At 39.4% G+C, this 27,037-nt stretch overlaps 1 protein-coding gene across 4 annotated transcripts in view; it reads right to left on the bottom strand.

The window, feature by feature from the left end:
- The window catches only part of GPSM2 (G protein signaling modulator 2), a 30,865-nt gene extending 8,271 nt beyond the window's left edge, over positions 1-22,594 (bottom strand). Inside the window, exons 1-7 of one of the 4 annotated variants that reach the window (XM_040610432.1) lie at positions 22,467-22,594; positions 9,963-10,137; positions 3,568-3,789; positions 2,414-2,549; positions 1,756-1,898; positions 1,139-1,262; positions 749-864 (exon numbers count right to left, since the gene is read on the bottom strand). In XM_040610432.1, coding sequence (XP_040466366.1) covers positions 749-864; positions 1,139-1,262; positions 1,756-1,898; positions 2,414-2,549; positions 3,568-3,789; positions 9,963-10,024 — 803 coding nt within the window. In that variant the 5' untranslated portion in view covers positions 10,025-10,137; positions 22,467-22,594. Of the gene's footprint in view, positions 1-748; positions 865-1,138; positions 1,263-1,755; positions 1,899-2,413; positions 2,550-3,567; positions 3,790-4,239; positions 4,395-5,434; positions 6,787-9,962; positions 10,138-22,466 lie in introns of those variants that run through there. The other 3 variants (XM_040610434.1, XM_040610436.1, XM_040610435.1) reach the window with 3 other exon arrangements.
- Between the last annotated feature and the right edge of the window lie 4,443 nt (positions 22,595-27,037).

Genomic DNA, 27,037 nt, shown 5'->3' with positions numbered 1-27,037 from the left:
CCGACAGTATGCACTTGAAACAGTTTAGTACCAGCATTACAATAAATGCTGTATATAGTCCATCAACATGAGCAAGCCAGCCCTGTAACTGCTGAGTCCGCCTGCTCCCGCTGGGCAAGGCGAACGCGAGTGCCAAGAGGAGTCTGCTGAGTATTGAGGCTTTTTTTCCCTTCCAAAAAGAACAGGTAAGCTCTGAAATCCACATAAGATGCTGTTAACACCTACACTGTATCATTGCCGAGCTTGTATTTTCTCAAGTTACAGCAGCAACTGCTTAGTGGTGCAGACATCAAGAAAAAAAGTCTTGACTGAAAATGCAGGCTAAAGATGTACAATTGTGTTGACATACACCACCTCTCTTAGCTAGTGAGTATGCCCAAGACAGCTATGCATCTCAGGAGTATTAGTCACTCAGATTATTCCACAACTTGCTAAGGGCTAAGACAGTAATGTTTGGTGCGAGAATAAAGGGGAATAAATGCCTATCAACAGAAAGATGCCTACAGTGCTGAGAAGAATCTATGTGAAGAAACAAAAAAAGTTAAAAAAATAAAGATGACAAATGCTGCCCCTCCCTTAAAAGAACAAGAATAATTAAACAACTAGGGAAAAATGGTTTTTTTGTTAAACAAATGCAGCTCTAAGTATATGTTGAAGAGATGGCTATTCTACAGCGAGCTAAACAGGCACAACAGAAGTAAACTGCACAAGAAGAGGTATAAATTACACTTATAAGCAGTCAACTAACTTGTAGTATTCAGAAGCAGTTTCAAATTCACCCAGGAATATGTGTGCATTTCCAAGATTGCTGTATGCTCTTCTTTCTGCCGATCTATCACCAAATTCTTTTGCAATTAGCAGACGCTTAAAAATGTGAAATAATTGCATTAGTCAATTTTGTACTTTGTGACACACATTTGCATACAGAAACGCAGACTTACAGTTTTTCCACCATGCATCTCTATCTGTTCTTTAGGCCAACAATGCTTGAAAAGAACAGTCAAACTCAAAGCTGTGCCATTAGTTTAAAATGCATTAAAAGGCTTGCAACAAGATCCAACACAATACACGTACTTAAGATCAGAGCAACCAGTGATACTTTGCTAGAACACAATTCCTTACTAGCACATTGTTGTACCTGTTCATGGGCTAAAACTGCACTCCTGAAGTTGCCCAGAAGATAGTGTGTGTTTCCCAGATTTCCAAAGGCACGACCTTGTGCTGCTCTATCACCCAGCTCTGTTACTATTGTCAGGTTTTCCCTGTTTTGGGGGAAGTGAGAAGGGGAAGAATAGTGACTTTTAAGAGTTGGGGTTTTTTTTTCCTCGGTCATTTAAATAATAATTTTTTAAAATCATTCCATTTATATGAAGGAAGAGGTACAGGTATTCTGCTTTGGCCTATTTTAATGGCCTTTATGCAACCATAAACCTTCCACTGAGTAGAAAACATTTCCTGTGAGATGCCAGACAAGTGCATTCTTACTCAAGCTGGTGTGCTCACTTCTGGTTATAAAGCTAACATTATATACAAGTATACCATGGTCACATTGCTGCCTCTGTCTGGTTTCAAGAGAACTACTGGATTCTAACATAAGGGAAGGACTTACCAAGTAGTAAGAGGTACACTAAAAATGACAGCACAACAGAAGAATAGCACACTCTCCTGCTTAAAAGGGAAAAACCTCACAGGTACCACTGTTCTGAACAGGAACGTGCCACAGATGAGTTCATGACATTTACAGCTACTACTTACTCATAATAATTTGCAGCTTTTTGTAAAGCATTTTTCACATCATCTGGAAGCTCCCCTGGATCGTGAGTCCCAGCACTAGCTACATTTTTCCCTTTAGAGTGATATACGTTTCCCAGATTATACAGTGCTCTTGCTTCTCCAACCTAAACCAAAAGTAAAATAAGGCATTAAAATTTTACGCTTCAAAGTCTTGTGTCACACCAACTATTAGTACAATCCACAGGTGGAGAAAAAAGTTAACTACTGGTCAACACGTGCTTTGTCCATTCTAAACATGTTATCCACCCACCTTACTCCCACCAGTCATATCCCTCAATCAAATTGTTTTGCATACTACTTCCTCATGAAGTGTGAGATGCGTATTAATTCTTCAGGCCAGTTATCACCAAAAATTAAATTTATTAAAAAAAAAACAAAACAAAACACAACAAGACACAAAAGAGGACAAAATTAATCTGGATCTACAGTCCTGCAGGTGCAAACAACTTAGAACTTAAAACTGTAAAATCTTACAACAAACAGCTTCTTACTGTCTAGAGGAAATAACTGAATATTCAGAATTAACTTCCCTCTGAAAGGTGGCACACTCATTACCAATACAACAGGATTCAGTACTATGTGTTAGCAGTTTACTTGCACATTCCCAAGCCATTCTTACCTTATCATTAAGCTCTCTAGAAATATCCAGATGTCTTTGACAACAAACAATAGCTTCTTCAAAATTCCCAAGTACCTTTAAGGTGTTGCCTAGGTTCCCACTAGCTTTAGCTTCTCCCAGTAGATCTCCGATTGTCCTAAAATTGCAGAAATAAAGCATGCAGTAAATTGTGTATCATTTGAAACCAAGCAGATGATCACCATACAGTAGACAATTAGAAGAATTTATGAGAAGGGATTACAACCATGTCAATGTGCATGTATTCAGTTCATTTTACACCTAAAATGCGCTCACATAAACATTGTTCAATCTGTGGTTACAGACATTCAATTTTGTTGGTGCTGTTTGTGAAATTCACTCCTTTTAGGAACAGAATAAAGAGAAAATTCTTAATGATGACGTAGAAAGACAGTCCCAGCATTTGAAAAAGAGGTTTAACTGTTTCTGCATTTTGAGTCTCATAATCTTATATTATTTACAAGACATACTGGTCTCCCAGAAAGCTCAGAGGTCATACTACATTTCTGGATTCTAAATGACATGAAGGCAAAAGACTGCCACTGAACCACTTGGACTGTGACACTTGGAAATAACACAACAAAAAAAGTTTCCACAAGGTTACAGCACTTGAGCAGGTTAAGGCAGGGGGAGGAACAGATTTGTGCCTAAACTGAGGTTAAGTACATTAGGTGCCTGTGTCTTTCACTGGATCTATAACAAATCATTAAAAGTCAGATGCATAAATAGCATATGAACTGCATAGGGTTTTTAGATTTCACAGTGTGAGTTTTACACAGAGAAATATGAATGAGTTCTGTCTAGTAAACGAGAGCCAGCTTAACATTCTGAAGAACCAGAAAGACTGAGTGTTAGAAACAGGAAAGGGCAAAGATAGATAAAGAAAGGGTGGACTTAAAGAAGCCACTTAATTATCCACAAACCAGTACCAGGATTATGGTGCTAGACTGAGTATCAGCTCCCAGGTTAAAGTGCAATCAAGTTACCTGCCAGACCCCCAGCCCTCTGCCATCACCACATGCGCTCATTATCCAGTATTAATAGCAGGGTTTAGCAGTAAAATGAACAGTCAGCTGCTCGTCTCTACAAGAACGGGATTACATGGAAAACATGGTTAACGAAAGACACAAGATTACCTTGCAAGAGTTAAATCATGGTGATGGTATTCCAAGGCCTTTGCATATTCATGCAAGTAGAAATAGGCATTGCCTAACTGGCTGTAAATAGCACTGAGTGTTTTTAAATCTTCAGTTCCAACCTGAACGGCTGCTTCAAAGAAAGATACACCAGCTCGGCAATCTCCTGCTTTACACAGGCGCTCACCTTCCAAAGCCAGCTCTAGGCAAGAAGCCTCCATCCTGCACAATATAAGCAAAAAAGAAAAACAGTCACTAAATGCAGTACCTTTCTCCAATAACCTGAGTGCTAAGAAGGTTATTTTACTCAGAGGGTCTCTATTTGTTCAGGGCAGGGAATCAGCACCACAGTAGAAGCAATGAGCTTTGTACTACAGTATTACAGAAACTAATGTTGAAATTAGTGGAAATTGCAGCTTCAACAGTGATGGGCAAACATAACGTTAGGACAAATAGCTTCAACTTTTTTGTTTCCTTTCTTTGTTTTTAATTCTGACTGAGGAAATCCAAACACTGCTTTCTCCATGTATAGCACCTGTAGGATTTAAAAAAGCGGAGTTTTCACCATCCAGATAATGTCAGAAAAGTGACCTAGAAATCAAGCTATTATTGACAAATATTGATCCTGACAAACATAAGTATTTTAAATTTTTAGGCTGATACCACAGTTACCTGCAAAATGTCGGGGGAGGAGGGGGGGTAATAATCAAATATTCCTGTGTAGCAAAGACCATGACTATTTTTCTCAAAGTTGTTTCCTATGTAATTCAATACTCCTGGGCACTTCATCACTCCTATATAGTGGCACTGCTATGAAAATTCTCAGACTTTATAAAGAAAAAAAGATCTAGATTAAATTGACAAAAATGTGTCAATTCAAGTTATTTAACTGAGATGCCATCGTTGCCAATCCCACTGAAATATTTTTTGTTACTATGAGCAATTGTGTAATTATACAGGTACAAAATACTGCAAATGGTAAAAAAAGATACTCATGAATGAATTTACAGCAGAATTTGTAAAAGATTACATTTTCAACAACGAACAAAGAAGCTGTTAGAGAACTGCAGTTGCCAAAAACCATTCACATATATTTTTGCTACTGTAAATTCAGGTAACGTTAATAAGTATTAACGATTATATACAAACGTTTCCTACTTTCCAGTTCTGAGATGCAAAGGGGGTGGGGGAGAGGAAGATGAGAAGAAAGAAAACTTCAGGTCTTTATCTTGAAGCAATATGGTTCTCTAGCTTTTTCAAGGTACATGCATTTTTAAAAGCTCACAAAAATGTCAGCATTCTACTTTTAAAATATTTTTTCACAACAACAACTCAGTAAGAGACATTTTGTAAGCATTTAAAAAGCACACGTTAATATTGCCAGAACATGGACATCAACTTTGTAAATTTGTATATTGTTTTGAATTGTTCTTCAAGATGGATTATACAGTAAGTTTAAGAGTTTGCACTCCAAACCAGAACATTTGGTGTGGTTAAAGATATCCTCATTATGTCATCATTTGATACGTACCTGGTTGTAAGAATGAACCATTTAGAATTCTATTCCTAAAACCATTTCCCTTCATATGCACAAATCAGTAATAGCAACAAATACCGGGTTTTCTCAGAGTTATCTTAATGGCAACACCAGAAGACAGCTGGTTTTGACAAGATATAGTGATGAAGCATTTAACATACCTGCAATGTTTAAGTTTCTTTATTTTTCTAAATTGGAAAAAAAATACATTATACAACATTCTAATCTGGCAGGAAAGAAATATTTTTGAAAAATCCAATGACTTTCAAGAGAACTAGGAGAATTTGGATCATAAGTAAAACAAGCTACCTACACAAAATAGCACCATACCTGCTGGTCTTCGACATTCCACAACTTACGCACAACGAGATGACAGACATCTTTAACTTTTGCAATTAAAAATACTGTATGCTTGGTAGTTGGTAAAGATGCAGACAGCAAATGATAACTCAGGCATGAAGTTCTTCCCAGGCCCAACTTCTCAGGTTGGATATCCATAACACATGCAGTATTTTTAGGTTTGGAAACTCTTCTCAGAGAAGTTAATGCATTCCTACTTGCTAAAATACACAACCTGGTTTTTATTACATTGTGCATGTGTTGAATGTAAGACAGGAAAAGGCAGAAATGATTAAGTACAGTTAAGTACAATGCAGAAATGATTACACCATCAGCAACTGAAGGTTTAAGACTTAAAACACTTCATTGGGTAATCTTAATCCTATCCAGAGAGGTTCTCTCCGGGCACCTCATGTTAACTGACATGTCCAATTAAAGTGACAGCTAGAAAATATGGTGCTCCTAATGCAAAGATTTAGGCCATTACACAATCACATCAATTTCATTATATTTTTAGGTAAGAAGGGTAAAGCTTTCAGCAAAATATATACGTGATATGATAGTCAAAATGCTATACTGGATGCCAGTTCTATAAGTTAATTTATCCCATTAAAAAATATCATGCTTTGATTTGCAACTGTGATGCATCAGCCACCTGATCAATGAAGAAAAGGCACAAGGACAATATCAGAGAATGCTATGGACTGGTAATTTTCCTGATATACTGCATTCAATTAATTTCAGACTATGCCAGACTGCCAAAGGCCAAGGCAGCACTACCATTTCTTCAAGGAACTTGATATGTAACCTTTTGACTTCACAAACCTAGACTTAACATAACTTAAGAAAATGAAAGATTTCATGTTCATACAGGACATAAATAACTGCAAAGCTAAGGCTTATACCCAGGCTGATGAAAGTCAGCTGTCAAATCAGAGTGTTCCCATTCAACCAGAATTACAGGAAGTAAATGAACATTAGTAAATTGTTTGAGTTAAAAGAAAAACACCAAAATTTAACACTACTCTTGAGTGCAATTCTAGAAAGGTTGTGTTAATAGTTTGCTAAATCTGTACAGCAAATTAAAACTATAATTCCATTTGGATCTGTTCTTACTGACCTCCTACAATTTTGAAGTCTAAATAATCTATAAAATAAAACAAAAAAAGAACAGAGAAAAGAAAATATTTATTTCCACAGTTGCCTATACCCAATATTAATATTTTATTCATGCTACATAAGAGCTATGAAACCATACAGTTACTTTTAAGTTTGCTACGCTTATCCAGCAAGTACCAAAACTGGACTCAGGAGTTTGTTTTTTCAGTCAACACTTTTTTTTTAAAAAAAAAAAATATATATATATATATATTTTTTTTTTTTTTTTTTTACACAGGTGCTCTCCAGTCAAAAAACCCATCACCTCTTAGGAATGTTTTAATTGTCACTACTAATGGTTAAATAGCATGTCAGCAGACTATACAGGGCTAGGTTATCAATGTTTTAGGAAGCCATTAAATAGTTACAAGGAGAATATGAAATTACTTTCTCTGTTCCCAGGGCTGAATTGAATTACTTATTTATTCAACACCCAATGGCTAAACAAAAGATATATTGAATCCACAGAGAGAAGAGAACAAGGCCCATTCATCTGTGTAACGAAATTCTGTTCCTGCTAAACAGGATAATGTTCTTCCCAATATGACTGAGGAAATACATATACTGGGCTTCATTTTGTTTTTCTTTTACAGTTGCCTGGACCTGTCTGTCCTCTGAAAGGCTGGCATCTCCTGAATAATTTCTCATTTGTAAAACTACCTCATCCTTATCTATCCCTCTCTAAGCTTTTCAACTTGCCTAGCTCCCTTTCCTTTTTCCTTTTGTTTTCCCCCCTCTTCCCCCCTGCCTTGTTCATCTCCGAAATTCCTCACGTTCTCTTTTGAACCTTTACATTTATAAAAATACAAACCCTAAGCATAATGCCTTCACACCCCTGCCTCCCTGTTTTTTTCTCCCATTTTGGAGGCTCCCTTCCTTCAGCTTTTCTCATCTTACAATAAAGAACAGAAAACTTGTAAGAAGTCGGTCAATAGATGGCAGCAAGAAGACTCATCGATTACTACAATCTCTAAACACAATTAATTTAGTTTTACTCTGTTCATTTCCCACTAAAAGGATTTTTGCTGTTGAGGGGGAACAGGGCTGCCATGCAATTTGCCACGAAACACATCAACATCCATAACATACCTAGATACAACCAAAAAACCAACCCTTATTATACCTCTAATTCACATGCACAAAATTACAAATGCCACAGCAGCCTACAACAAAGATCCCATACTATTCCTGACGCCCGTCCTTATTCCTCTATGTAATGCAGACACATACCACGACTTAACTACACCTTCACTGCAACACTGTGTTTAGTCAAACAAGACTGATGTCAAACTTAGAAACGAAACACACACAAAGAAACCACACCCTGAATTTTGGGTTCTTTTGCTCCAGTCCAGAGGAAAGCAGTTCCAAGATTCTGGTGTATGAATTTAGCAGGCCAAGACAAATGAGTTCTACAAATATTTACTCTATAGACCACTTATCACTCCCATTTATTAATATCAGCATTTTATTTTCAATCACTAAACAACATAAGAATAAAGATTAGTTCTGTTCCACTAACATAAGCACCTTTATAGCTGCCAAAGTGATGCTGGTCAGCTACAGTGGGGAGAAAGAAACAGACACATAGTAAAGCCCTTCCCTAGGAGTGGGCGACCAGCTACTTTTTAAAGTCAATTCTACTGGAATACCAGAAAGATCTGTAGGTAAAGGGTTTTTAAAAGCAATAAATACCGTGACCACCACCACTAATTAATGACGTGCTCTTTCCTGCATTAAACTGTAATCTACAACATTTTGAAAAGTAAAATCTTTTTCAGCTAAATTAGCTGAAATATAAAAATATAGCTATTTAATTGAATCATCATAGAATTCCAGTTCAATATAATGAATTAATTTGCAGTTTACCTAAGCTTCAGAAAAGTTTAATTTTTAAAAAAGTTTAAAAGGATTATGCCTTGCTGTTTTTTAAATATTCATCAGATTACGGTTATTACAGAAAGTTTTAATAAGGCCATTAATATTTCTATTGTTAATCAGTATCATTCAAGCCTGTACTGAAACACTTTGCCCTGATTGTGCTTGCCAATTTTTTTAAGTTATTTTTGGATTGCCAATTTAAAGCAGACAATTGGCTGTGCCACTTTCTTCATCCATTTACTTCTATAGTAGTATTCTGAACAGCTCCTTTTTTTATTAAAGAGACAGCAAGGATCTGCTACACGTGTCTGGTGAGGTCCAAGAGCATCAGCACAGGTAAACAATTCACAGGAATGCTGGGAGTCAAATCCATTCCACGAAAAACTTAGCACAGAAGAAACAGCATGCTCACGCACTTAGGGGTTCCTGCTGTCAAAGCCACGATAGAAAGAATTTAGCAAAATTAAGAGATCTGAGAGTAAGTTACAGTTTGGTGTAATGTTCTCCTTAATGACCATGAAAATTCTTCTGAATGCATCTGCTAACCCGAACTAAGACTGTCTTTCTATGAAATGGAAGACCAATCTAACAGCAATCTAACACTGTCAGAACATTTTCAGAATTATTTTTAAGCTGTAGTGTGTGCCAGCTTATAAATAAAAGCTTTGTTCCTGTTAGCTAGCAAGGAAAAGGTCTCCAAAGTAAGGATGACCAGGGTAGAATGTGGGGGAAGCACACAACAAGAATCAGACTTTTTATTTGTTTTTAGCACAATCATTCCAGTGCCCCTCCCTATTGAATGAGCTGCAATATTTACACTTCCAAACACCAGCCATCCAAATAGCATGCACTACACAATGCTTCTGTTGTTCAGGTTCATTACAGTGAGTCCACAATGCTAAAGCGTTATCCCATGTCTGTAAAGGGGATTCCAGAAGAAAAATTATAAAAGCTCTCAGAAGGGAAACCACATCTCTTTTTGACTTGCAAAACCAGTACTTTTTTAGTCCAAGGGATCAAAGCAGTTTCTATCTGTCAATCAAATTGCTTTATTTTAAGCAAGGAAAACACTGCTCTAGGTGACAGCACATAAAAAATTCATCATTGATAAAAGCAATAATAAGACAAGTACAGAGAACTTTAGCAGACAAAACTCAACAATTTGCATATGCAGCCCAAAAGCTAAAAGCAGAAGGAACAGGTATTACCATGCAGGGATCATACTTCGTATCATTCTATCAGAAATACAAAGCACTACAGACAATCATGTACTATTCTGCAAACACATGCAGCTCCAACACTGCACAATAATATAACTACTTTTGTGAAATTGTATAGCTCAAAAATCTAGGAAAACAAAAATTTTAGCTTGCAGTTTCAGTTACACTAGTAACAGAGATATCAAACTATTTGTTGCAACTTGTTTCATTTTCTATTATTAACAGCACTTACTCATCCATACTAAAATGAATAGTCTTACCTGTACCGCACATGAAAGGAGCAATCTTCACGCATACTTATCAAAGCATTACTTTCCTCCATGGAGTTGCATTATCAGTAGAGAAAACAATATTGTTCTGCTGTAGGGCAAGTTCTTAAGCCTTCAGAAACGCATTCAAATTCGTTCATCTGTGGCTCTCCATTCAGCTGTGTTTCTGCAAAGGGAACACAAGATGCTTGGCTTGAACTCTTATAACCATTTGCAGCTGATGTAAAAGCATCACACTACTCCTACCAAGCAGTTAGCGTCAACCAAGACCTTAAAGCCAGAGCCAAAGCCTTCTACATACATATGGCAATTCCTGTAGGCAAGTGAGAAAGCAAAGAAGGTTTAACAAAAAACAGCACGCTCTTTCCTGTTGGAAACCTGGAGTAATTTACTCTTGTTAGTATCCTTTGGCCTCAGAAGTTGCAAGCAAAAAGCTTAAAGGATGAAAGCTACAGAAGGAAAGGCATAATATAAGAGATCACAAACTGCTTTACACATAAACAGTACTTGCTGAAACCATGACAGCAGTCTGAACTAGCTGGCACAATCCCATGTAGAGATCATCCATTCTGGAGATCATCCCGCTTGGAACATTATAAGCACAGAAGCCAGCAGAGGGTTAAGTTATATTCTCCTTTCCACCCACGACTCCCAAAAGTAAAGGGGAGAGGTATGGGAGGTTGGGTTTTGGTTTTTCCTTGGGTTTTTGTTTTTGTTGGGGTTTTTTTGTTGTGTTGTGTTTTTTTTCAAAGGGATTCAAGCAGCCAGCACTTAGACATCAGACATGTTTAGGCTGGCAGGGAAAAGATAAACAAAGAAGAAACTCTGTATTCAAAAGTTTACCCACTTCTAAGCATATTCTTAGTAGAGGAACTGACATATTTATTGCTCAATACTAGTATTACCTGCCTTTGCAAGTAAACATATAGTTGTGTTATTCAGAAATCCATATTTCATCAAGAGACTGCAGAGATATCAAGAAACAAGAACAGAGCTCAGATTTAAAGCTGTCATCAGAAGAAAACACAACCCTCTCTATTTTTAATTGCCAAGGTAGACCATGCCTTTTCCTCTCATTAGTTTCATCAAGTACCAGCTTCCCATCATACTCTTACCTTGACAGCACCCCTCAAACAGACCATCCACATTCTTCGAGTCAAACAACTACTCTGTCCTTCCATGCTCATCATTAGAATTATTTGGCATCGGCAAGTGGGTGTGGGTATATTTTGGCCATTACAAAGTGTGACACATACAGTTTACAATACGACTGCAACCCACACACTGCACAGATTGCGTTACAGGTATTTACTCTCCGGAAGTTTGTCTGAGCCTCCAGTCAGGTAACTGGTGCCAGCAGATAGCTGTAAGCCACCCAGTCCACAGCAATCATCCATGAGCATTCCATCTGCTCAGCAAATGCAAGGGAATTTGAAGTTCTTTTCCACAGATGGATACACTCCTGCAAATTACATGCCACAAACTAAAAAGTGTGCACTTCAACAGCTACCATGGATCAAGAAATGACGACTGGTAATTTGTTTGCGTATTTACACTGTAACTGTTATTAACTGAGTAATTTGGTTTAAGAAGCTTTTTTTAAAATAAAAAGCCAAATGTAATAAAAAAGTTGTACTTAAAAGTACATCAGAACAACCGCATTTGTTTAAATGTCTGTTATTTTCAGCAGTACATTTCACATCAGATGTTTCTAACTTCATTTTATGCGAGCTACACTTCTGTCCTCATACTTAACCTCATCCTCTGACTGATAACACCATCTCCAAGCAGCTGGAATCACTGTTCCTGCTTTCTTCTCTCCTGACGGGCCACACAGCACATTCCTGGTCTTGGGAGGGTGATACAGACACACCTGAGTTGGCCAACACATCATGATCACAGATCCAACAAAAATTACTGGGTCTGGTCTTCGTGCTTTGCTTCCTTCACCCATACCTCATTAGGATGCCAGGTTATGCCTTCGGCCACACCACCACGTAATCAGTAAGCAAACTTAAAGCATATCAGAGTGGTGAATTCAGAATTCAGGAGGTGGAAAGCAAGGAACGCTTCCACAGTCAGCATCTCTCAGGCGGAAACCAGCCTTGGGAGGACCACACTACAGCAAACTAGGCCTTGCTCTTTTAACTGATGCAACTTAACTATTCAGAGTATCCCTGTGTAACCAAGGCTTTCCTAAGCTGGCGATCAACACAACTGATCCAAGGACACAACCCTTCAGCAGAAAAGCCTAATGAATTAACAGAAATCACAAGTTCTACTCTATCAGCATATCTAACAGTGAAATGGGCTTTCTCCTAAACTTGCATTTTTAATTAAAACTTCACGTAATCAAAACTTTTTTCACATGAAAAAAGGACTTGGTGCTTACTAGGAAAAAAATCTGTATTGATGGAAAGCAGCTGCCTTAAATTTTTTCTCCTCAGACCTCTAAACAATGCAAAATCCATATCCATGTTAAAGAGCTGCCTTTCAGGAAAGCATAAATAGAAAACTGAAGTTGTATACGCAACTTTAAAATGCACAATTTTACTATTCCAGTTATCAAATGTAGGAAGTCCTAGCTCTCTTGTAATTTCAAAGTACGGAGAAAAAGCATACAGAAAAAAAATGCAGCCTCCTTCAGAAGTGGAAAACTAAACTGGTGTTACACAGTCGTACAATACCAAAACCACTACCCCTCCCCACCCACGCCAAATCAAATAAAGCAAGGCAGAGGTCAGGCAATCAAATGTGGCAGCCAGTTTATACCCCACAACAGATAACACATATACTTCAACTCTATTAGGAGAAAAACATGAGCCATACTTAGGGCTTATCCACCCTGACTATAAACAGCTAAAGGATCTTTAATTGAACCCTCAGTAAAAAGCCAGTTTTGCTTCAGTTCAAAGTTTTATTTAAAAAAAAATGTTCTTACCGCTGTCAAGTCACTTTTCATTCTTTTCTATTAAATCACAGATTTACATAGAAGCTACATAGATACAGAAGCTTGGGGGTTGCATGGCATGAGGTTAAGGCTGAATTCCTTACTAAAGTCTATGAAACTACTTTTAACTTGATCCTCTAAAATTGCATAAAATCTATTATGTTAATTTCAACAAATTTTACAATGAAATAAAAAAATCATGGTAAAATATGAATGTTGCATACTGAAAGGAAACCCACACAACAATGCTTTAAGAAGTGAAACACCACCACACTTGCACTTATTCAGTATTTTTCATAAACTTATGTTTAGTGTTCTCAAAAAGGGAACCAAGGCCTAAAAGCTGATATTCAAAGCGCATCTCAACCTTCTATTAACATCACTGAACTGGATCAGTGATATACATGGTAATACTTGAATGAGGCTCTCTCTCTCTCTCTCAAGAAAAATTAAAGAAGAAACAAAGACTCCCCTATCTTCAGTTCTGATCAGTTTATTTCAAGACCCTGACAACAATAAAACAATAGCTGCAATTTCTTTCTCAAAAGCCTGTTATGCAAACTACTCGTCCTACTTGTTACAACTTCCAGACAAGCATTTCATGTTTAAGGCATTTTCCATTTCACAAAAGATATTATTACATACTACAAATTTTATCACAATGGTAGACAATCAACTTCTATCAGTTTTCAGTTCTTAGTTACACTGAACTTCTGCAACAGATCCCTCCATTTTAACTTCTGATAGAATACTGTATTTCCACACAAGTGAAAATCAATTAGCAAGAACAGAAAACTGATACTACTTATTAGCAGTATATAGAACCAATGATCACAACATACTTGGAGAGGGAGATGTTTTTTTTCTCCTTCAGCTCCTTAAAACAGTACATTTCTGCAGCTTCATTGGCTCCTTCCCTCAATCCATACCTTCCTTTTTGGAGTTTGTCTGATGATCAAAAGTATTGCTTTGCTTATCTACAGTTACATGGCTGACATACGCCAACCAGTCACTTGGAGGCTGACAGACTGAGCATCTAACAGTTTGATTCCTTCTGCCTTTCCCTAAAGGAGACTATCAAGTAATGCCGTCTCTACCCATCTGCTATTTTTCACAAAACTACAGGAAATGAGCGCCTGCCAAATGAAGTCATCACTGACAAAGATTCAAAAGCTACTAAAAGAAAGCACAGACAGACCAATTGCACAAATTTTATTTCCTTAGAAAAACTAGCTACAGAGATTTTCTGTTTCAAGATTAAAGGCAAATATCCCAATAGTGAACTAAGTGTGAATTTCCTTCAGGAAGAGGCTACACCACGGGGTGAAAAAGAAAAAGGAAAAGATGCTTGCACTGGATTATCTAAAAGCAAAACAGAGCTTTGCATACCCTATGGAGAAAGAGACAGACTAAACAACAACAACAAAAAATACATTGACAATTCTATTACTAAATACAGAAATTAGCTTGACTCCAGACCAGCAAAATCTACAACTGCAGCATGTAAACACAAACAGTAAAACAAGGAGCATTCAGAACTAGACAAACCATAATTTTCACCTTCAAATGCTGCCCAAGGACATTTTTAAAATTCACCTGAACTAACAAATAAGCCTAAAATAAGCCACAAAACCCCTTAAACTTCTATACCAAGTTTAATATTGTATTTACATAGTAAACAGCAGCATCATAAGCATTTCTGTACTAATACATATTCCCCTGTGAACAAGCCTTAAAATAACTGTGTGCCACATTGGGAAAAAGGAATTTTTTTCCAAACAACGAGCATAGCACAACAGAAGTGACTGGTCACGACACTGGATCATACAGATACAGGAAACACTGTACTAAGCCCAGTGTGGTTACTCTTGGAAGTTTAAAATTAAACTCTTCTCTCCACCACTTTTGACACAAGTTCAACAGCTGATGAACCGACAGCACATAGAAACCACCTTCACTGATGAAGTGAAGGTGAGGTTTTATTCAGGGTCAATGATGATGTAGGAACAATACCTGCTCTGAAATACTGCCTTTTTCTCCTCATGGATTTATATATGGAGCAGATACACCCCCAGAATAAACCACAGGGCTTCTTTTAAAGGACTGGCTTTGCACTACACAATACAAGCAGCATGCAAGCATACATCCCAGCATACAGCTCAAGTGCAGTTCACACCAAACATCAACAGGTTGCATCAGAAGGACAAAACAGGAAAGCTGAGGTTCGTAAACAACTACCTCAGACACTCCTCCTAGGTGTGAGTCTGATAAAGCAGATTCTGCAGAGCTTCTAATCACTGTGAAACACAGGGAAGACCCAGCCTAACACATCCTATGCTATCAGACAAGCTGCAAATAAATTAATACCACCATCTAATGTTCTTGATTCAGATGCTTCCTCCTCCACCCCAGTTATATTTACCATTCTGACTTACAAATATGGGCTCATATGAAACTAACCCACATGACTGAGTGTCGTAGACAATCCTAAAATGGGTGGAAAGGGTGGTGGGGGTATTGTATCAGCTTTGGGCCACATGTGATGTTCTTTCAACAAATTTGGAATCCTACTAACACAGTGCTTCTCAAACATAAATTTCACTTAGAGCATACTAACAGAAGGAGGAATATAAAGTTGCCTCTCCTTTCCCCAAATCATGTGGGCAGAGCTATCTTTTATATATGAAACCATCAGCTCTGTGCTGGAAAGAGAGTCAAAAAACTGTAACTGACAGCATAAGGCCAGACAAACATTTTATTACCAGAAGCAGTCAGTGCCTAGCTAAATACCTTTTATGAATCAAAAGAACAGAACCACTGTACTGAGATACAGTAACTTGACTCCATTATCTATGAAATTATTTCATCTCTCTTAGCCAGCTAATGCCCAAGACTTCACTACTTCAGTATAAGCAGCAGTCTTTTCAAGACAGGCAACAGAAGCACAGAGGTTATAAAGAGTAGAAAAATACTAATGATAGGAGCTATAGCACTCATGACACTCCTCCATCCAAAAATTAAAATAACTGATAAGTGAAAAATTACACAAATACTATCATCTGTCACAAACTCCTGAGTGATACAACTGATTCTATTCTACACTTCTCTCCCCAATTTGTTTCTAGCACTGTATTTAGCCAAATGGAAGAAAAGAATTTTTGTCCAAGTATTTTAATTTACTTCAATTCAGTCAATGTGACTACAGGAGGAGAAACCTCTTGCTGACAAAGGAGTACAAGAATGCACAGAACAACCCAAAGTAGCCCAAAGTAGGACTGTGAAAGAATTTTACTGAAAATATTAATAACTACATGAAACAAAAGTATTGAAAATATTGCATACAACATACTATTTTACAAGATTAAATACATAATTATACATCATACTAGTTTATGGAATTCTACTTATATGTTTTAAACAAGATTAAAAAATGTCCTAGCAACGAGATCCTTCTAAATCTTGAAATTATTTTTAAAAATAATAAAACAACAACAGGTGCCCAGCATTTCTGAGACAAATTTTGCTCACAATGAAGTGAGGATCTCACCATATCCACAGCCGAAAGCATGGACTTGAATTCCACACTAGAAGAACACAGGCCCAGAGCAGAGCTCATAATTTATTATCTAATTGCTAATACAGTCTTGCATTATGACAGACATAGCAACAGTAGAGGTATTTATCATCCTATTTCTAAAAACATTTGTTTGTTTGAGGTTTCCTTTATTTCTTTGGTTACCTAAACCCAATGGACCCTGCTGCACTGTGGGTTCTAAAAACATGTAAGAGAAGGTTCGTTTCCTCTGTGCCCTTTCACATATACTAATTCCTCTTGATTCTTCGCCACACCTCTTCTTGGCATAGCAGACTAGATGCCCTGGCTTACACAACGTTCTGTTAAAGGCAAACAACAGTCTAGGAGCATTTCTACATGCCTTCTAGTATTACCTGTATGTATTTCCCACTTATTCTGTAGATTAGGAGGAGGTTTTTTTCCTTTCTGTGTGGAGTACGTAGTTTAATAGTGTTTGGGGCTTTAAGTAATGCTAAAGGTCTGCAACATGGCAAGCATTTTAAACTCTGTATATCCATTTTCTTCATTTTTTCCCCTTCTGTTGTGCAGGTTGTGTGAACACCTCTTAACAAGTAAGCATTGCCTAACGTTATTTTCAATATTATCCACAATTACTAACCTTAAAACACAAGCAGTCTTAATGACACAAGTTATTTCTGCCAGATTATAAAAAAAACCTACTCCAACCAACCATGACAACTGAATCCAGAAGCATCTCCTGCCTCTGAGTCAGAAAGAACCACAGAAGCAGCTCACCAGCATTCTTACTGGGTTATTTTCTTTTCTTTTTATACAAAACACTAAAGCAGTAGGTAAAAATTGCATATACACTATGCAACAAGAGAAACATGTATCATACCAAGAACTAAAGAAAAACTTAAAACTTTCAGGTAAGGAACATGCAAATTTCTGGCCAGAATCTGGCATCTCTACTCCCACTAAACAACCTACTTTCACCCAGCAATCAGATTGAAAAGTAAAGACATTATTTAAAGTGAAATAATTAAGAACAGAAAGAGATGCCAGCAACACAGGAGAATGATGCAATACCTAAGTGACCAAAAAAAAAAAAAAAAAAAATACATCCTCATTGCTAGTACATTCAGAGTACTGTCATAGTTTCAGGCCAACTCTATTAACTGTAGTAAATGCAAAGGTGCCCTGTTAGGCATAGTAAAGGTATAGTATACGTTTGCAAACAGAAGTATTCAAGGCATCTGGCAATGATGCAGGCCATACAGTGACTTGCAGTCTTAAAATGTATTGTAGACAAAACCAGACTAACAGCTAGCACACATGACTCCACTGAGTAACACAAAGCAGCAGCAACAAATGCACATATTAGATTGTTATCAGTGTTCAATGATGCAAAGGTGGACCTCTCAGTACCTCTATCAAAGAGTATCTTTCCAGAACAGAGCATCCGTTTTCTAAGAGAATCAGTATTTAGCTGGAAATCAGCTTGCTACTTAAATGTACGTAATTACTGTCCAGTGTGCAAGTTGAAGAACTGGGTGTAGCTAACACAAGTAACCACAAGCATTTTTATTATAAGGATATTCCTGCAGATAGTTTATGTAAGCGATCTATTTAAATCCTGAAGTAAGGCAATCCTACACTATGACAAAATAAGAAAGGAAAAGAAAATTAAGTGCCAGCAGAATCCAGTATCTCCAAAATAAAACTAATCAGGCAACTGAAAGCTAACTCTAAATGCAGCACGATTAAGATTTCAGGTAGAAGACACAAAAATAACATCCTCTCTTTGCCTTAAAAAAAGAGCAAAGTCAGAATAGCTTGTAATTTTTCACCTCTTTGACACATCATGGTATTACGATTCCTGCATTTTTATTTTTTCTCAGAACAAGTTCCAAGTTAAAACATATTGTCATTCACAGACTGAAGACAAATACCATGCTGCCTTCTTTCCAAGCATACCACAACTGCAGATGAGATACGCAGTTTTAAAGTGCTTAAATGCCACAATAGACTTCAATGACAGTTCACAACAAACCTGTAACTTGTGACCCTTTTATTCTTAGTGTAAGTGGAAATCATATTACCACAGAATCAGCAAGAGCTTTGTTACCAAGTTCTGAACGTAAATTCAAACATTGCTCCTTCTGCTTATTAGGGACAATCTCATCATGCCAATTAACATATACCAGACCTCTCCTAACCAACAAGGGATTTACCCAAGTACCTTCAGTTTGGGAAATGGAGCATGTTATACGATGTGAAAGAACACCAGATGGGAAAAAAATTTCAGCACAAGATGTGGACTATTTGCACTTAAGCTGATAGAGCAAGTCGATCGCAAATCTCTCCAATAAAATGTTCTGCTTAACTCCTTCTTGGCCTGTAACATCTTGTAAAAAGAAATCCTCATAAGTAAAAGAAAGAAGACAGACTGATTGCACAAGCATCTTACAGAGATAGGGGAAAATTGATCTTAAGATTCCATAATTTTTTTTAAAAAAGTCCTTAGAATCACTGGTAACAAAATACAATTGTAACTTAAGCAAAGCAATATAGCTGCTATTTCAAATTTCCTATTTCATACTGTGATTGTCGTTCAGAGATTTAGCAGGCAGTCAGCATAAAGAACTCATTACCACTCCAGCAAGTTTTTATTGTGCAAGGAGCAGATGTAGCTGTCATAGACCTTGTATTACACAACCAAAATGATCCATGATAGTTTAATGCCAGCAGCATTGCTTTACGCATCACCTGTGCCCCTCAATTCCCAAGTATTAACTGTCTTCTCTATTACAAGTCCACAGCTGAACATATGGCTACAGCCTGTATAAACTGTACAGTGCAGGATAAACACATACTCTTGTAAGAAGAGGACGTTTTCTTCTGTTTACTTCCTATAGGCATAGATACAGTTTATTTACGGCACATCACCTATGTAGATTTAAGGACAACAGTATTTGTTGAGGTGCCAAGTTGCAAACTGCTTTGCATATTTATTCTAACATCTGGGATTCAAATGCAAATCTATTCAGAAGCTAGTCAATGCATTTTTTTTCAGTCTGCGTGACACATACTGAACTAGACTCCATTTTGCCCCCGCTGCCCATAGATTTATCCACTATACATACAGATTACCATGCAAATACAATTGGTCACAATAGTGTACCCTGTCCTCTAACAAACCAACGATTGCTAGGTAAGGTACAGACTCCAAAGTATTGCATACAAGGAACAAAATTACTGACAGTATACTAGCAGAATAATGGTAGGGGAAAAGAAATAAAAAAGATTTAGAGGGGCTTCTCTGCAGATCGTGTATCATTTATGTTCTCTATAACTCAGCTGCATGAAAGTTTGTCTTTCCTACTGGTATAAGGTTTCTAATACGCAAAAGTTTTATTACATGAACAAGAACCATGTTCTTCAAACACTGCCAAATTTGAATCCCAAGAGGCAACTCGACATTCATCATTTGTTCAATACTACATATGTTGCAGACCATATCTAACCAGTTTTTCCACTTCGATTTTTCCTGTATTCTACATGCCTAACATTGTGGTCTTCCACAAAATAATACTTCACTTTTTTACATACCATCATTTGTATAGCTGACTTACTATTAAATGGCTAAACAAAAGTTAAGATTTTTTTCACCTAGTATATTTCTATTCTTTCATTCACAGGAATAGTAATAGCAATAACAGGTTAATCTTTGAAAAAGTCATGAGATCAATACTTACTCCTTAAATATAAACAATTTCATTGCCATGTTAACCTTAAAAGCTACTAAAAGCAAGACCAGTTACCAGATCTGGGCAGGAACGTCTAAGTTGTGGAAAGTGAAACCAACCGCACAACTGCTACAAAAAACCTGAATGACAAAAAGAGAAAAGTACAAGTATCTTCACTACTAAATTCAAAAAGTGGAAAATCAGGAGAAACTAAAACCAATCCTGTTGTAAGCAAAACAGCAGAAACCAGATAAACTGTAAAGCAAGAAAAATTCCCCACATGTCGAACAGTTAAAATTACGGACAAGTAGCATTCATTTTTAGAAAAAACCCACCGATTTCTTAATAAAACTTTTCCTTCCTAACTAGTGGGGAGCCAAGCTGCTTTACAAATCACATTGTACATGGCGATCTGAAGAACACTGTTTTAGAAAAATCGGTGTGCTGTTATCTGCTAACAAGAAAAGGTTGCAAAATGGTGTTAGAAATAGTTATAGCATAAAAAGAACATATTCACATCCTGGCATTGTATAGGAGGTAAGACTTGCTTTCAAAATTGTTCTCCTGTAGAAGATGCCAAAAAAAACCCACGTTTTCTATGGTTTTGCAATGCTTTTCTCAACATTCACAGTTTTAAGAGACACACTTGCTAACTACCAAAAGGTCTAAGCAAAGAAAAAAATGTTGTCTCTAAATATCTCAGAAAAAAGAAAAAAATATTAACAATGTAAAGTAAAATGACAGTAAGAGCACAATAATAAAGTGGTAAGGTGCCTATCAATACCTTTTCAAAAATTATTTTGACCTTCTAACCATCAACTTCTGAAGTAATTCTCCAGCAAGAGTAGCAAGAATGTACAATCCTAAGTAGTTTTAAGATGCTTGAAAGAGTTACAAGAGCATTTAAATAAAACAACCAAGAAGACCCACAGAGTTTTCTTCCAGTCCAATAAAGCTGCCTTAAGTTTCAGGTAAGTTTTGTCCCAGCTTTATATGGAAGTAACTGAAAGTATAAAGTCCTTCCCACCAAAGAGGGACACACACCCACAGTTCAGAAGTCTGGGTAATCATTAATGCAACTAGTAAGAAGGAACACTGGTAGAGGCCAATAAATTAGTTTGAACACAATAAAAATATATAAGCAAAGACTGCACTGTGATGATGCCCTTTTTCCCGACATTTTCTGTGCTAAGGAAATTACGACTTCAACAAAAGATGTAAACTTTTCAGACAAAATTTAAGGAGGGACCAGAATCTCTTAATTGGTCTTTTTGAGATGCAAGACTCAGCACGTTCTTCTAAATTCCGAGATGGTTTTGCAGCTCTCCATGGCAACCCAGGATGCACTCGCCCTGCAGCCCGCCAGCAAGAACCTACCAGGAACGGCGCGTCAGGGTAAAAAAAAGCTTCTAAAGCAGAAGAAAAGCCACAGCTTCGAGGTGAGGTAAAATCCGCATCTTTGCAACCAGGGCAATAAAGGGATAAAGAAGAACTCTTGACCAACTATGCTCCCCCACTGAAAGTCTGAATAAGCAAAAGGGGAAGGAAGTAGACCAGCAAAGGCTAGAGTCTAGTGGATAAGACTAGGTATGGTACAATTTGAGTGTAGACACGCTAAAACACAACGTCTACCTCAAATTCTTGAAGGGTTTAGAGCTGGCTCCCCATATACTTCACAGTACGTTTGCTGGTCCTTTGGCTCCTGCTGTATTAATAACCTGTTTCGTTCCTTCCCCTTCCCTTAAACTTTTATCTGCTATTTACCATCCTTACTTATCTTGTTACGCACAACACACCTGATTAAAGATACCTGATGTGACGCCTTTTTGCTAACGACTGGCTTCAGAGAAGCGAGGGCGACCCCTCGGTGCCAGCCGCCGGCCGAGGGCCGGGCCGGGCCGCCTTGCTGCGCTCACAGACCAGCGAGCCCGCCGGGGGTAACGCCGCGCCGCGCCGGGACGCCGGCCCCAGGCACAGCGAGCCGCTCCCCCAGGCCCCCGGTACAGCGCGTTTGTTCGCAACGCGCAGGCGCCCGGCAGCGGCCCGGCCGCAAAGGCCGCCACAGCCAAGCGGAGCCAGGGCCGAGAAGCCGCGGCGCGGGAGCAGGTGCTGCCCGGCGGCGGGGCCCGGCGCTCCCACCCGGGCCAGGCGGCCCCGCGCCGCACACCCGCCGCGCAGCGCCCCCTTCCTCGTACCCAGCGCGACTCCGCCCCAGCCGGCGAGGGACCGGGCCCCCGGCCGCCCCTTCCCTTCGCCCCTACCTCACCCGGGCGCCGGGGCGGCGGCGGGCCCCGCTCGGCTCCCGCAGCGATCGCCGCACCACGCGCAGCCGCAATTCGAACCCACCAATCCCCGCGCGCCCTCCCCCACGCCGCGCCCTCCCCCACGCGCGGCGGGGCCAACGGCTGCCCGCCGGGACGCTATGCGCACGCCCCGCCCCGCCCCGGCGCCGGGAGCCGCGTCGTTTGTACGGACCGGGTTGAGGGGGGGGGCGGGCGAGGGGAGGCTCCGCGCCCGGCGGCGGCGGCCCGGCGGAGGGCGGGTGCGTCGGGGGCCCGAGCAGGACCCTAGCTGGCAGTCTCGGTTACACTCTGAGAGTTTAGAATGTGTTTTTGTGGAAATTCAGGACACAGGCAACGGGAACGCATCGGAACAAGAGGGAAAGGGGTACGGACAAATCGCTGCAAAAGTAAATGGAATTCTATTCGATTTTTTATCACAAGAAAAAGTTACTGTTAAAGGGGTAGTAGGCAAGGAAGTGGAATACCTTTCGCCACCCCTTCCAGTTGTTTTCACTGGAAAAATTAGACGGGGAAGGTTTGTCATTTCTCCCGGTTCCCCTGTATCGTTATTAGGGAGAGGCCTTCTGCATGACGTGGTGCTCAGGTATCTCTAGCGCATGACAGGATTCAGTTAATCCTTGTGGGTTCTGAAATTGTGCATGTGTTAAAAAATGAAGAACCTCATTTTGAAATACCACTAGGAGTAGAAGCAGTTCCCTGGGAATTGTGGAGTACCTCAAGTGAGGATGTGATATTATTGCTATCGGCAGAGCCGGTGGTAATAAAACAAAAGGAGGGACTCCCCCCTCCATTAAACAGTGTCCTATTTGTTGCAGATGCAATCCCAAGCATTCAAGAACAGCTTGAATTTTTCCTGAAAAAAAGGAATTCTCAGAGAATGCCAAAGCCCGTATAATGGCCCAATTTTACCTGTAAGTAAGCACAGAATAGATGAAGATGGGGATCTAGAGTACAGATTTGCTCAGGATCTTCGTGCGGTGAATGAGCATGTTACCTCATCCGATAGTTCTAGAGCCTAATTTAATATTTACTCAGATAACACCATGGGCAAACTGTTCTAATGATCTGCAAAACTTCAGTTTTCCAGGACGTTCTACTTCAGTTTGTGATGATCTTTCTAGCTAGTCATGCAGAAGAAGAATGTGTGAGAGACACTCAAATACCTGCATATACGGCTAGCAAAAGAGGGATGCTGTGCAGCTCTATGCAAATGACAGCTTTGTCTAGGACAGCTCATTATCCTTGTACTCTAGATCCAGTGTGGGGAGGAGGCAGCGGGGCTTGCTACCGGCAGAGGGGCTGCTTCACATGCAGGCAGCTGCCACTCTGAAGGGGAGCTGGAGTTTGGCTTGTGGCCGGGGTGACGGTGCTTTGCCACTTCTTCGCAAGTCCTGAAGGCGTTGCAGGCAGAGAGCAGCTCCTCCTACAGCACGTAATGCCAGCCTGTCCTGCCGGGACCTAAATAACTGCAGCAGTGTCAGAAGCAGAGCGCAGCAATAAAGGCATTGAATGGTTTGAAAAGGAAACGTACCGGTCTGGTCCATGACCAGACTTAAAGGTATTTTCAGTGCCTTTATGAAGACTCATGTTGTTTGTTCTTTTGTTCAACATCTCAATTCAAGGAATAAGTGATTACTTGGCCCTACACAAAGACACACTTTTCAATACTATATAAAGAGTAGCTGCTAAAACGGGAACTGAGTCTTCTGTTTATTACTGTAGAAGACAGAATTACTGGACTTACTATCAGGTCTTTGAGTGACACTTCAGATGACTGCCTTTTGTGGTTGTCTTGCCCTGAAATTATCTCTACCCATGGAATAAATTTGATCCTGTAACACAAAAACTGTTACACAGCTGATGTCTTTAGAACAGAACCCTTTAGGCTGGAAAAGACCTTTAAGTCCAGTCATTAACCTACCACTGCTAAGTCCAGCACTAAACCATGTCCCAAAGTGCCACATGTACACAACTTCTAAATGCCTCCAGGGATGATGACTCAACCGCTTCCCTGGGCAGCCTGTTCCAGTGCTTTACAATCCTTTCAGGGAAGAAATTTTTCTTAAGATCCAATCTAAACCTCCCATGGTGCAACTTGAGGCCATTCCTTTCATCCTGTCACTTGTTACTTGGGAGAAGAGAGGTACCCCCAACTCGCTGCCACTTCCTTTCAAGGAGCTGTAGAGAGCGATAAGGTCTCCCCTGAGCCTCCTTTTCTTCAGGCTGAACACCCCCAGTTCCCTCAGCTGCTCCTCATCAGACTTGTTCTTCAGAGCTTTCAACAGCTTCAGTGCTCTTCTTCAGACAGGCTCCAGCACCTCCATGTCCTTACAGTGAGAAAACTGTAACAGCATCCAAGGGGTGGCCTCAGCACTGCAGGAGTACAGGGGGACAATCACTTCCCTAGTCCTGCTGGCTACGTTATTTCTGATACAAGCTAGGATGCTACTGGCTGCCTTGGCCACCATTTCATCTTTCCTCTAGAATATAGACTCAGAACATGGCATATGGCAGCACGAACTGGCTGTCAAAGTTAATCAGTGCCAGAGGGCACTTGCATTTGTCATGAAAACAAGTTTTGAAAGCCTCTTCTTGAGTCAGCCGTAGAATTAATGATGACCAATTTATTACAGACAGAAATTCTGCTTAATAGTATCAGGTTTATTGAGCACTGTGTGACACCTCTGGTGATGGGAGAACCTTGCAGACAAAGGTATTACACGATACATACAGAATCTGACTTCTCAGGTCCAGTAAGATCTGCTGACCAGATCTGCAGACTGGCCCTTCGCAGCCACGTGGACATCTATGACTGTGTTTCAGAGCACCCTGGGTTATTACCTGGAGTGCAAGGCTGGACCAAGGCAGGGCTGTGTCACACACATGATGCTGAGCAGACACTGAGAACAAAGCCTAGACACTCCAATGGTTCTGCAGGAACAGCCTTTCCTTACGGGACCCCATCTAGCTGTGAAGGCTACTTTTAGTCCCTGCAGAGCACTCACTGGAGCTCCTATGTCTGGAAACACATTCCGAGACCTCTGAGATGGCTATGCTCATGGCAACCTGGGTTCACAGATTCTACGGGCTTTAGTTCCATGTGAAAGCAACTGTCTGCTTACAGACCCAAGCTGGCCAAAAACCCAGTACAGATACCTTCATATGGTATGTGAAAGACTGCATTATTTGAAAACAAAATGTCCTTTAGAGCATCAAAGTAAAATATTATGATAGGTCTTACATCATCCACAGCATCTTGACAGTCTGCATTATACTCTGATGCCACTCCCATGGCTCTACAGAACATGCTATATCCCCTCCTGAAGTCTGAAATCATCTCTCCCCATCAAACAGGGATTTATTATCAGATTTTAGAAAAAGTAAGATGGCAAACATTTACGATTTAGAAAGACCAAAGACTGAAAGGTGCAATACCTGTAAATATGCCTCCAACGATGGCACAAACTCCTGTGAGAAAGTGTGTAAAGGACCTAGAATGAGGCAAACTATTTGAACAACCAGCATGAGCTCAGATACCAATATGTCAGATAAGTAACAATTAACTAATACAAACTAATTCATAATTATCATAATACTCATAATAGCAGATAAGTATGCTTTATATAATTATTAAGAGGTGATGACTAACAGATTTAACAACTAAATAACCCATGTTGGCTACAGAATAGAGTTTGATGCTGATACTTTTACTGAGCAGCATTGAGTAGCGTTAGAGCAGTGTGCTCTAAGGATCTCAATGGCAACACTAGGAGACAAGTACTGAATTTATAAACCTAAAGATGGACTTTTAACCACCAAGATTTTATCCGTTCCTACACAGGCAGAATGTACAGCAAGCTGCTGTAACACAAAAACTACATCCCTAAGCACATGTTAATACATTTAAAGGTATAGACATTGGCTGTCCCTCATTATGATCCTAAAATATGGGACAGCTGCAACCCCCTCCATTCCCCTGCAATTACATGCCTATGATTAATGGAGGACCCAGAAAGAAGAAAGAGGTTCCATACTGACTATGACATGCAGAAAAGCCATAGTAAACGCAGAGAAAGTAACCAGTTTGGATCAGTGTGGGTACTGCTGTAGGTGCTGGTGAGATGCGTATGCTATATAAATCATCTTCCTGTTAAAAAAAAAAAAAAAGACTTTGAGGAAATTTTTCTGAACTGAGAACCATTATATCAGACTTCTGCTCAATACACCAGTTCCCTTCATCTTGATAGTAGAATAAAAAGTTTCAGGTAATATCAGAAAAACCCCAATCCTTTTCAGATGTTCACAGTGCGAGGCATCTGGGAGTGCCTCTTCCTCACTGACTGGGAAGGGGCTTGGATGGCTTTCAGGCATTAGCACTGTCATGTCTAAGTGAGGATGGAGTTTTAAGCTATGCAAAAATCAATAGAGGGTGAATGAAATGGACTGAAAGGTCTCTTACCTGTGTTTCTCTGTCAGCTTCGCCATCATGGGTTGTCGTTGTTGAGACAGACACAACATACAGAGAACTG

The sequence above is a fragment of the Falco naumanni genome, chromosome 11 (genome assembly GCF_017639655.2).
Source record: "Falco naumanni isolate bFalNau1 chromosome 11, bFalNau1.pat, whole genome shotgun sequence".
NCBI lineage: Eukaryota > Metazoa > Chordata > Aves > Falconiformes > Falconidae > Falco > Falco naumanni.
This window is presented reverse-complemented; position numbering and strand designations above follow the sequence as displayed.